Source organism: Pteronotus mesoamericanus, unplaced genomic scaffold (genome assembly GCF_021234165.1).
Source record: "Pteronotus mesoamericanus isolate MK-2021 breed Mesoamerican mustached bat unplaced genomic scaffold, CSHL_Meso_final contig_25, whole genome shotgun sequence".
NCBI classification, from domain to species: domain Eukaryota; kingdom Metazoa; phylum Chordata; class Mammalia; order Chiroptera; family Mormoopidae; genus Pteronotus; species Pteronotus mesoamericanus.
Window position 1 is genome coordinate 10,180,803 of NW_026555105.1, and position 11,858 is coordinate 10,192,660.

General features: G+C 52.9%; 1 protein-coding gene across 1 annotated transcript; it reads right to left on the reverse strand.

The window, feature by feature from the left end:
- Positions 1–1,623: 1,623 nt before the first annotated feature.
- On the reverse strand, positions 1,624–7,603 carry WFDC2 (WAP four-disulfide core domain 2). The gene is made up of 4 exons (XM_054573689.1): positions 7,454–7,603; positions 6,758–6,901; positions 3,928–4,080; positions 1,624–1,798 (listed from the first exon to the last, which is right to left on the reverse strand). The coding sequence occupies exons 1-3, from the start codon at positions 7,530–7,532 to the stop codon at positions 3,929–3,931; spliced, it is 375 nt and encodes a 124-aa protein (XP_054429664.1). The 5' UTR covers positions 7,533–7,603; the 3' UTR covers positions 1,624–1,798; position 3,928.
- Positions 7,604–11,858: the final 4,255 nt, after the last annotated feature.

An 11,858-nucleotide genomic window follows, 5' to 3' on the forward strand; every position in this document is an offset into this window, starting at 1 on the left:
AGGTGACTCAGGCTCAGATCTAGGCCTGCAGAGGGTGGAAAGCAACCTAAATTGTCTCAGTGCAAATGCGGTTAAATAAATTCTGGACATCCAAACAATGGGCTACTCTACAGCCAAAGCAAAGACTGAAGAAATTATTTACCCTTTACTATAGAGTGATCCTCACGATGATATGTTAAGTGAAGAAAGCAAGATACAGCACAATGTGCATAGCGTATGATTCATGTGAAAAGGCAGGATAGATGAGAATTGTACGCCTAGGCAGATAGAGATAGAGATAGAGAGGGAGGGGTAAGGAGGAGAGGGAGGGGAGTGGGGAAGGGGAGAGAAGGAAAGACAGGTGTAGAATAAGGGAATGGAGAGCAGTGACGTATATAGAGGAACAGAGAGTGGAAACTGAGAGAAAGAGATAGAGAAGATTAAGAAGGTAAAGAGAGAGGGCTGCCCAGGTGGGATCACAGTTGGGGCCTGGCCTGGACAGGGCTGCCTGGGGCTGCCGTTACCTGAGGGGGCCTCGTGCCAAATAGCCAGAGGTATCGGGGGCGAGGTTTGCACCAGTACCTACAGCCACAGAAACGTTCCTTGCTCTAGGCTGACACTCTGGGCTTTCCTCAGCCCGAGCCTCAGAAGGTCAGGAAACAGCAAGCGTGCAGCCTGCTCTCTTGACCGTCTCAAGTAAAGCTGCATAGTGGTGCCCGGTTACCAGAGTTCTAACTTCTGTTGGGGAGGAGGTCTGTCACCAAGGAAGTGACGTTGCCTCTCACGGTTCCATTAATTACCTGGGTCCCTTTTTCCAGTCAGAGCCACCCATTGGTTGGAAAGGGGGCCAGATAGAGGGAGAGGGGAGGGACCAGGAGGGAGAAGGATAGAGAAAGGGAAGGAGGGGGCAAAGAGAAAAAAGGAAGAGAGTGAGTGAGAGAGAAGAGGGGGAAATAGAGGAGATACAGAGAGAGATAGAGTAAGGGATAGAGCGGGGAAGGAAAGAGGAAAAGAGAGAAGGAAGAGTGGGAAGCTGGACAGAGAGCTGGACCTCTCTCTGAAAGGCCTGGATCTGACTGACCTTGGCCGCATCCACAGAAAATCACTGGGTGGCTGCGGTTAGAGGGAGTCACGGGTGGCAGACGCCTTCCATTTTTACCTTTTACATTTTGATCCATATGAATACATTGTTTACACCAAACAGTGGTTTGACTTAAAACAATAACAAAGGACCCCAGCTTTGCCGCCTTCCTTCTCCATGGCCGCAAGCTAGTCACTTGGTCTGTATGAGTCCCGGTCTGTAACAGGGGGCTGTCATCCACCACTGTGGGTCGTCTTGTGGATCCAGACCTGGCTGGGCAGCCCACCCGCCCTGCGTCTGGCGCACGGCACGCGCTGCTGCCATTATCAGGACTCCCAGCGATGAATCGGAGCGACCTAGAAGCATTCCGTCATCCTGGGAGAGTAACCACCCACCACCCATGAGATCAGCCCTGAAAATATGCTCGTGGTTTCAGAGTTGATCCCTCCCTGGGCTTTGTGCCTGCATGATCTGGCCACTCCTCCGTCCCATCCCAACCCAACCCAGAGTCAGGGGAGGCAGGGACACAATGATAGGAATGGAGGTCATGGCCCCACTGGTGCTGGAAGTGGTCATTTTATTGGTTGGAAAATGAAACTGTGGCCAGCATGGGAGGGTGCGCAGAGGCCAGAAAAAGGGGAGGGCGGCTGGGCTGAAGCCAGACAGGACTGGGCCGGAGCCAGGCAGGGCCAGGCAGAAACTCCCACTCCCTCATTCCTCAGGCTGTGGTGGCTGAAACTGGATGGAGAAAATCACAATAAAACCATCAACAACAATATCCTAGACAAGAGCACCTGCTGCTTACCGGTAAATTCTGGATCAAAGCTTCCCCCACTCCGTCATATGCCCCAAGACACACCTATACACACAAACACACACGTTACCTTCTTGAGGCCCTGGGGCTCTGCCTGTACTTCTCTGCAAGCCACTCACCTCTTCTGCTTCAGACTAGTCCTAGTGGCCACCCCATGGTCCCAACCGGCCATGTGGCCTTCCCAGGGAGCCACGGCCATTTATCTCCCTAGGAGTCCCTCTGCTACCAGGAAGTTCCACCATGCCTCTGTTCTTTAGGTTAAACTGGGATTATCTAATCAAAGAAATTTTATTTATCTCATTTTATAAGTAAAATATTTGCATCTCAGGGAGGTAAAAGGTTAGGCAAGTGTCAGAGCGGAAATTCGAACCTGTGTCTTCCTGACTGAAAACGCCCGGCCATGCTGTTGGCACTCGTGGACGTAAGACGGGGTTGGAATCATGGGAGAGCCCTGGGGAAAAGGCAGTTCCCTCCCAGGCACTGAAGTTGTGCCTCGAAATAGGAGCTTTGGGCTCTCGTCCTCCCCTCTCTCTGGGCTTCAGTCCTATCCATGCAAACTGGGTTCCTTTATGACCTGCCAGTCCCTTGGCTGAGGACTTGTCAAAAACAGCAGATCAACAATGAGACTGCAACCAAAGGGCACTTCCAGGTTCTTGTTCATTCTGTTTTCTCTGCAGCACTGACTGTCCATCCATCTGTCCGCTGCAGTCACCGGCTGCCAGCTCTGTGAGGACGGGCAGCAATCACCTTGGGTCCCAGCACCGGCACAGAACTGGTGGCACAGCACTGGGTCACCCAATGGGCCAGCTGAGCATGTAGTCGGGTCTTGTTCTCCTCTATTTCCTTACGCTCTCTTTAGGACTTCATACTGGTTTATTTTTAATTATAGGCAGGGACAGAGACTCCACAGTCCTTTCCTTTTAGTGTCAGACTAGAGGGGGCCACATACAACCCCAGCCTGCTACAGCATAAGTGCTCAACACACGTCGGACACACATCTGAGGGAGTGAGCTGAAGTTCACTGATCTCTACCATGTTCATCCTGAAAAGCCAAGCTTCTTGGCTAAAGTAAAGATCAACTCTTCTGCCTCCCACTGGCCATGCCGAGCTTCCTACCTCCCCCGGGGCCCTCCAGCCCCTGTTCCCTCTCCCAGGTCCCAGCCGCCCCTCCTGCTGATGACTTACATCAGTGCTGCGGCATTAAGGACATGAAAGGGTAAATCTCTCTTTCCCCCACAGCGCAATTCATCATCTACCTTCACCTACGTCCCAAACCCAACCGCTTCCACCTCTGGTCACCCTCTCACCTGGCCTCTTGCGGGGGGGCCTCCTGGCTGGCTTCCCTGCTTTTGCTGCTGCCCCTGTGGTCTGCTCTCCACACAGCGGCCAGAGCAAGCCTTTTCAAATCTAAGTCAGAGCACGTCCATTTCCAGGGGCACAGTGTGTCTGGCTCAAGACCAAAGTCCTTACAATGGCCTGTCAGGCCCCTAACAAGCTGCTCGCTCACCCACTTCTCTCCGGCCTCCTCGTCTTACTGGCTCCAGCCTCCGGCTTTTTCTGAAGCGCACCAGGAGGCTCCTGCCTTGGCACCTGCCACAACACTCTCCCAGCTGTCCTCAGGGGTCCCCCCGTCACTGCCAGTGCCCCATGTGGACGAGCTCTGGCTGGCCCGTGGGTAAGACCCGGCACCACTACTCCCGGCCACCCCCCCACCCCCATGCTCCTCACCCTCTTTGGTTTCCTTTTTCTCCATGACACTTCTCTCTCTCTGACATTCTACAGAAGGTGCCTCTTAATTTGTTTATTGTTTCCTGGCCAGAAACCCCATCAGAGAGAAATTTCTGATTTGTTCCCTCATGAAGTATCCCCAGCACCCACAGCAGAGCATGGCATGTGATAGATGCTCAAGAAATGTCTGTCTGTGGATGAAAGTAAATAAACGAATGGATCGGTGAACAGCAGGGTGCTGGCCCAGCCTCTCCTTCTCAACCGCCGGCAGGCAGGTGTCCTCACATCTGGGCCTCAGGGCACTTCCTTCCCACCAGCCACCTACCTCAGAAGACAGGCGTGACGCAGGACACCTTCCCGCAACCATTGCGGCAGCATTTCATCAGGTCGGGACACTGGCTGTCCACCTGGCACTGGTCCCGGCAGAGGCCAAGCGGAGTCAAGGGAAGGTCCACCTTGGGGCAGGAGCCCGGCTTTTCTACAGAGAAAATGGAGTCAGGGGAAGCTGGTGGAGGGCAATGCCTGAGAAGAACTTTAATCCACAGCCTGCCCTCCCAGCGCCCCCCGCCCCCCCACTGGGAGATCCTGGCAAACCCCCCTCCCTCAGGCTCCCTCCAGCGTTGGGTGTTGGGTGTAGGATCACGGGACCTCAGTTTGAGCACCAGCTCTGCCTTTTCCTAACTTCGTGGCCCGGGGCCAGAAACCCACCGGGCCGCTGTATTTAGGTGCTGCAGGAGAACGGCGCCGTCCTCATTATGCGGTGGTTGTAAAGGTAACAGAGCCAATATACCTGTATTAATGCTCCCTGAAAAATTATACTCCTCTGCAATAATAACAACGAGTGATTACAACAGTTCGCATTTACTTAGCTCTTTCTCTGTGTCATTCTAAGCACTCAATGCGTATTACCTTGTGTATTAACTCACCTCATCCTCACAATAGCCCTAAAAGAGGGGGAGAGGTACGGTTACTATTTCCTCATGTGACAGATGAGGACACTGAGGCACAAGAGGTTAGGTAATTTGCTTAAGGTCACAGAGGGCAGAGGCAGGATTTGAAAGCTGGGAGTCTGGCTTCAGAGGCTACGCCACGTGCTCTGCTGCTTTCTAAGCTGTAACGTGGGGTGCATGTGTGAGGGGTTACACACCCGCTGTCCCTTTACTCACTCCCATGTACTCCCATTGACAAGCGCAGAGCACCACGGCCCCTCCTTCCATGCGCAGACCAGCATTCGTCCACTGACTCACACACGCAGCTAAGGCTGCAGGGCTGTGCCACTTAACAATGCTCTTTGTGTAAACCCGTGACCTCCTTTAATCCTCACAACAAATATCCTCTCTGTAGGGGCTATTTCTAACCCTGTTCCCATCACAGACAAGGGAAATGAGGCACAGGGATGCGAAGGCATCACCCAGCACCACACTGCTGGTCAAAAGGAAAACTTAGACCTGAGCCCAGCCTTCCAACATCTGTCCTCCGCACCCCTCACTCACACACACACACACACACACACACACAGCCCCGCTCCACTTCCTGGGTCAAGGAGAAGGGCACTCGGCTCGCTTCCCAGAAGCCCCAGGAGCAAGCCCAGCCAATGTCAAACACAGGCACAGAACTGGGTGGCGAGCTGCAGAGGGCAGGAGCGGCTGACTTCCTAGCACAAAGAGATCCATTCCTTTGAAGAAGGCAGGGGCCCTGGATGCCCAGCTGCCCGGCGGTTTACTGATAAAACAAGGCGCTGTGTATAGTGTATCTACTCTCCACTAAGATGTTTTACATGTATTATCATATTTAGCCCTCCTGTCGCTCCTATACAGTTTGAGTGAGATGAGAAAACAGAGGCTCAGAGAGGTAAAGCGACTGCTCAGGATCACATGATTAGCAGGTGACAGAACCAGGAGAACCAGGATTCTCCTTCAGGAGGCCATCCAGCCCTGCCCGCTTCCTGCCTCAGTCTGTCCATCTGAGACAAGGGCACAGCAAAGACTCCACCTAACAGTGGCGCTCCTTTTTTTTTGGAGGGTGGGGGAGCCTGTCCACCTCTCTCAATTGTCTGTCTGTCGGGCTCTTGCTTTCCCTCCTGGCCTCCACCTCTCCTTCTGCTCCTCCTCTCTCTGGTCCAGCTTAGAGGCCTCCAGACTCAGAAGCTGCCTCGGTGGGCCAGTCCTTTCTCTGCCTCCCCCGTCTCTGATCCTAAGTGTCTGTGGTCTCTAATCACAAACCTTCCCAGCCCCTGCTGGCATCCTTGGAGAAGCAACAAAGAGGGAAAATCACAGGGGCTATATTCTGGAGAAGGACCAGTAATCACCATATGTAGGTACCCAGGTCATAGACCTGCTTCTAGTCCTCAGTTTTTCCCTGTGAAAAACAAGGAGCTGGGATTCCATGCTGTCTAATGCCACTCTCTGCTCCGATGGGGGTCCCAGAGCTCTGGTGGAGGGACTTGAGCTCTCTCAAGTACTTTTTATGGTGCACCTGAGCTTTCTCACACATTCTCTCGCTCAATCCGTAGAGTGGAAGAGGTTGTTTGAAAGATGAGGAAGGGAGGGGCGTGCTCAGGGAAGAGTCCTGACTGTCATCAAGCCAAGGGGACAAAAGTTGAACCTCTGGCCACGACTCTTGGTTGAGTCAAGCACTGGAGGTATGATCTTGGGCAAGCGCTTTTCCCGGTCCTTGATCTGTACGACTGCCTCCAGTCTGCATAGAGTAATTCGGCCAGTCCTGCCAGGCCAGGAATCCCAAAAGCCTTCCCCTGGGGCTGGCGGAGGCCCCAGGCCATGGGACCCGGCTCCCTTGCCAGCTCTGGGCTTCCCTGCGGCTCCACCCGCTGGGTGAGTAAACTTCGGAACGCGGTCCCCTAACCTGCCAGAACAACGTCCCTGTTGTGCGTGCCGGAAGCCCGTCACGCACCAGAGAATGGGATACAGGTTGGGAATGGGGGGGGGGAAAGGGGGGCGGCCTCCCCGACCTCCCGCTGCGGCTGAGCGACGCCTTTGTCTCCCCAGGACCAGGCGAGCTCGGACCGATCTGGTTCCATCCGCCTGGACTTTGCCAGGGGTCCCCGGGTCCCGGAGCGTCCCTCTTCCTGCAACGCCGGGGCTCGCGCCTCCTCCCTGCGCCCCGCCCCGCCCCCGCGCTGGTCGCCCGGGAGTCACCATCGGGCATTTGGCAGACGGTGGCGCAGCCGGCGCGGCAGCACTTGAGGTTGTCCGCGCATTCTCCATCGGAGCCGCACTCCTGCGTGCAGTTCAGGTCCTCCTTCAGTTCGGGGCACACGCCCGTTTTCTCTGCTTCCGTGCCTGCAAGGGGAGGCGGGGGACGGTCAGCGGGAGCTCGGGCGCCTGGCCCAGCGGATGGCCACCTCCCCCTCCGAGGATCCCAAATCTCAACCTTAAAGGAATTCTCAGCCTGGCCCTAGGCGCCCCCTTACAGCCTTCAGCGGACCCCACTTGCAGGCCAGGGGAGCACAGGAGTTACCTGACCCTTGGTCCCAGAGCCCTCTAGGCTCGGGGGACTCCCCCGCACAGCTGACCGTCTGGGAGCTACCGATGTCTGGGCAGAGGGTCCCTCTTCCGGACGCAGTCTCCGCCTTCAGCACAAAGCCTCTCCCCTCAAATTTCAGCCTGCAGTGGTTTCACCGCCCCCAGACCTTTGGACCCCACACCCTAAACTCCCACGGTCACCACCTTAGGCACCAGGGACCCCCATAGTTTCGTCTCCCTGGGTCTCCGCACTTCCGCCCCATAAATCCCACCCCTGCAGCCCGCAGAGAGGCTACGCCTCTGCCTGGCTCCCTCCGGGCGTTCCCGGCCCGGCCCTCCCGGCGCCCAGCCTCTCCCCGCGCCACGCACCTGTGACCTGGTGGCAGCCGAGCAGCACCAGGCCCAGGAGGAGGGGGGCGACGAGCGGACTGAGGCGACAGGCAGTCATGGTGCTGCGCCCGGCGGGTGCAGGTGAGAGGAGCCGCTGTCGGGATGGGGGGATTTAACCCGACGCGCGGGCCGTGGGGTAGGGGCGGGGCCGAGCCGGGGGTGGGGGGACGGGTAGACTGCACCACGGGCGGGCGGGCGGCCACCTCCCGCCGTTTCACAATCCCCTGGGATCAGGTGTCACTCTTGGCGCAGTGGGAACCAGGAACCTAATCAGCTTCCAGGCAGGCGCAGCCCGGACCCTTGTCCACTTCCCCTTCCCCTCCCTCCTGGGGCCCGAGGGCTGGGCCTCGGGACTAGAGGGTCAGGCCCAGGGCTCCTAGGTTCCCATTCCAGAACTCTGGGGTCTCCCCTTAATGCCTAGGGTCGGAGGAGGAGGGGGAAAGGGCAGGACCCACAGGGAGGCTAGGAAGCCCGGGGATTAAGTGGTTGGATTTGGGGTCAGCCAGATCAGAAAGGATCCCTCTTTAGGGATTAGTGATGGGGGTCTAGTGTAGGGGTATAGAGCACATAGTAACCGCTACAAAAAAAAAAAAAAAAAAAAAAAAGGCAGTTATGAATAAATGAACACATTTGAGACAAGAAACTAAGGCCCATAAAGGTGAAACTCCTATCAACAGTCTCCCGCCGTTTGTGTTTCTTCCCCTTTCCACACCAGCCGTCTGTCAGGGCTGACTGTGTGCCAGTCTCCATGCTCAGTCTGCTGTAGTCTCAGGGATTTTCCCAGCAAACCTATGAATAGAGTTATTATTATCATCAGCTCAATATGACAGACGAACTGGACGATGGGAGGTTTAGACCCCTGCCCAGCAAGCTCCTACATAGTGCTGCAGGTCCAAAACTTTGAACCCAGGTCTCCTTCTCTCTAAGCCCCCATTTTTCCGTTCCATCATAAATATTCTCTAGGTGCCCACTGTGTGATGCCTATCGGGCAAGGCTCTTGGTTTAGAAAAAATAATCAAAGGGAACTTCCAGCCCTGGTCTTGAGGTGACAGGGGATGCGGGGTTTGATGACCTCAGCCACTTTCCAGCGGAGGGGCCTTGAATGAATCACTTCCTTGTTCTGAGCTGTCATTTTGTCATCTACAAAGAAGACAATAATATCAAAATTCAGCGAGAACGCAAATGTAATGTTCCTGACATGGAATAGCTCATTGGGGCTACTCATTGGAGGCTGGGTCCACCCGATGGGCATAGGAGCCCAGTCCTGATACGTGACAAATAAATGCTGTCTACTATTACTAAGGACGCTGATACGTATGTACCAAGTTTTACAATCCAGGCTGGCAAATGCCAAGACAGAGTTACCCAGGGAGTTAGACAAGAAGTGCCTTCCAGTACCCTTCCTGCTCCAGCACTCTGCCATTCTCTACGTCCCAGGAGGTCCTTGCTGCTGAAGGCTATCGGGGGCCTGGGGCAGCGCCCACTGGGATGACAGGTGAGTAGGGCTCACCGCCAGCCACTGTCCCCACAGATGGGTAAGGCTGAGAACGCCTCCCCCAACGTCCCATGCCCAGCCTGGGGAACAGAGCTGGGCCTTCCCTGGGAGGGGCCTGGACTGTTGACTGAGCTCAGAGAAGTCAACAACGATGGAGCGGGAGCCAGGTGGGGGAGCTCCTGAAACGCAGTCAAGGGCACGAGGGCACGCAGAGGACTCTTTGGTGAGCAGCCGGTTTTAGCCTGTGGATCTAGCTGGCTACTGGATTTTCAGCCTTAGGCATTGCTGCCCACAGCTTTCTTCCGGGAAGGCCCGGCTCCTCAGGCCAGGAAACTGCCCAGCCTCGCCACTCCCTGGCCCTCTTGGGGCTCCCCTGATGATAGGCATTCCTTTACAGGAATGAGGATTAGCCTGAGGCTGAGTATGTGGGGTGGGGCAGAGGATGGAGAAGAAAGTTTCACCGGTCAGGGGCCCATGGAAACCAAAAGATGCTTTGCTTCTGTGATGCTAATCTCTGCGCTAGGGACACTCCTGTATTTCCTCTTCTACATAAAAAGGGCAGAGGCTTTGGAACCACATACATTCAGATTCAAATCCTGGCTATTGACTTAGAGCAACCCTTCGCTCTTTGGACTTACATCTTCTTACATAAAAGAGGTATCGTCATAATTGTGTTGTAGGATTATTTTAAGGATTAAAGGGGGAAAAAAAGCATAAACCAGAGGTTGCAAATCTGGCTCAAACATGTCTATTGTTAGCCCACACAGTATATTTTTAAAATTTGAATTTGTCGCCAACGTTTGAAAGTAGGGGAATTCACATAAAAATGAATGTCTAGCTTCTCTTAGAAAAAGTAAAAGATCAGGCGACACAGTCCTGCAGGCTTACGTAGCAATAAGTGGGTCTCAGATCATTTGGAGAGCTTGTTAAAACGCAGGTTTGGAGATCTCGACCCCCAGAGTTTTGAGTCAGTAGGTCTGGGATGTGAGGACTAGAATGAAGAAATAAAATGGAGTCACTATAGTCAAGCTGTTAGATTACTAAAATTAAGTAGGTTGAGATACAAAAAAACTATTCTATTCCTGCTTTAACAAGCTTGGGAACTTAAACTTTTGAACTTTCAGTCCCGCGCCAAGGCCTGGATCTATATAAAACCCCCAGCAGCCGTCTGATTACCTTCTGAAGGACTCATGTACCCAGACCACCTGACATCCATTGTCCAGCTCGCTGGACATGACCGGACCCCTGCCACTCACCCTCCCGACCACCTGGCATCTGATAACTATCCTGAATCACTCAAAGAAGGGAGGACTGATTATTCTCAAGACTGTACTTTTTACTGTAAGAACTCTTGTCTTTCATCTTTGGAACACTTCAGAGTCTTTTCCTAATTTTGTTTTCAGTTTGCAAACCCTAAGACTCTTAATAAACCTTTATTGTTTATTTCTAGCAAAGCCTCCAGACTCTTTTTTGAGTCCGACAGGTGGGACCTGAGAACTTGCATTTCAACCAGTTTCCCGGTGATGGTCAAGTGTCCCTCTCTGACCATACTTTGAAAACCATTAACTACAGTTAAGCAGACCTGCTCTCATTTTATGAGGGGAGAATTCTCTCCACTTTCCTGTAATCTCCGCCCTTCCTTATTGTCTCCCAGGCCTTCACCTCCACGCTAAGTACTTCCGTTCACACTACTTGCCTGGCCTGGAGGACATTTAAAATTGTGACCTCCAGGGTAGTTATATAGTTAGTGTTCAGTAAAAATGTAGCGAGCATTTACTTAACAATCTTATGAATTAAGTATTATTATTCACGCATTACAAATAAAGAAACAAATTCAGCTGCTCAAAGTGACCCACTGGAGGAAACACAGCCAGTAAACCAGAAGGAAGACACTTGCCAACAGCTTTTAGTCATGTGGTCCCTGTGATTTCAATGTTACGCACATACACACACACATCTGAGGCTGGCACAGATGATGCATTAAAAGCTTTGGACATGACTCTGTGAGCATAAAATAATATTTATCAGAGAAGAAAAGGAAGAAAGGGAATAGGAAAGAAGGAAAGGTTTACAATGGGAGGTGATATTAGTCAGATGTAGACACACCCATGCTAAAATGTCTATAAACAGGTTACCCTTGAAGATTTCAGAAAGTCCCAGGAGCAAACAGGGTGTCTTTAACCACACAATGGGACCTTATCCCCTTGGACCATTGGACCCACACAAACTTCCTTCACTGCAACGGAAAACTCTCCAAGTATATTGTCTATTTTGTTGTTTTGTGACCTAGCATTCGTTTGTTCTTTTCCTGATAACAGGTACTCTGAGTTTGCTTTGGGGGAATGGCTCGCCTTTTACTCAGGACAGGTGAGTCAAGGGGCCTGCTGATTAAAAAAAAAAAAAAAAAAAAAAAAAAAGCCTGCCCTCCTGCCAGACAAAGAGCGGCTCTCCCCGGAATTTTAACCTTGAGCAATGAGTGACGAAAGACCTGAAAATGAATGGCGCTCATTCAGAGGGGCTCTGGGAAGACCTCAGTTTTGTCTTGTTTGCCATTCTTTTCAAGCTGGATTCTTTTAACTACCCGCCCCCCGCCCCCCAGTTCCACTGGTTGCAAGATAAAGAATCCAACAGGGGCACACTTTAGCCTACCGTTAGGAATGGAGAAGAGATGCCCACTACATTCCCACACCATTCTCACGAATTCCTCCTCTGCTTAGAATAGCCAGAGTTAGTTTCTGTTGCTAGGAGCCAGTGAGACCCAACCGCCTATACTCAGAACATCACCAAGTTTCTCATTTCCAAATCCAATGGCATTTTCTCAACCCATGGCCCCCCTCCTCCGCTAACTTGTAGTTAAGGCTCATGACATCAATATTGTACAAACCAAAT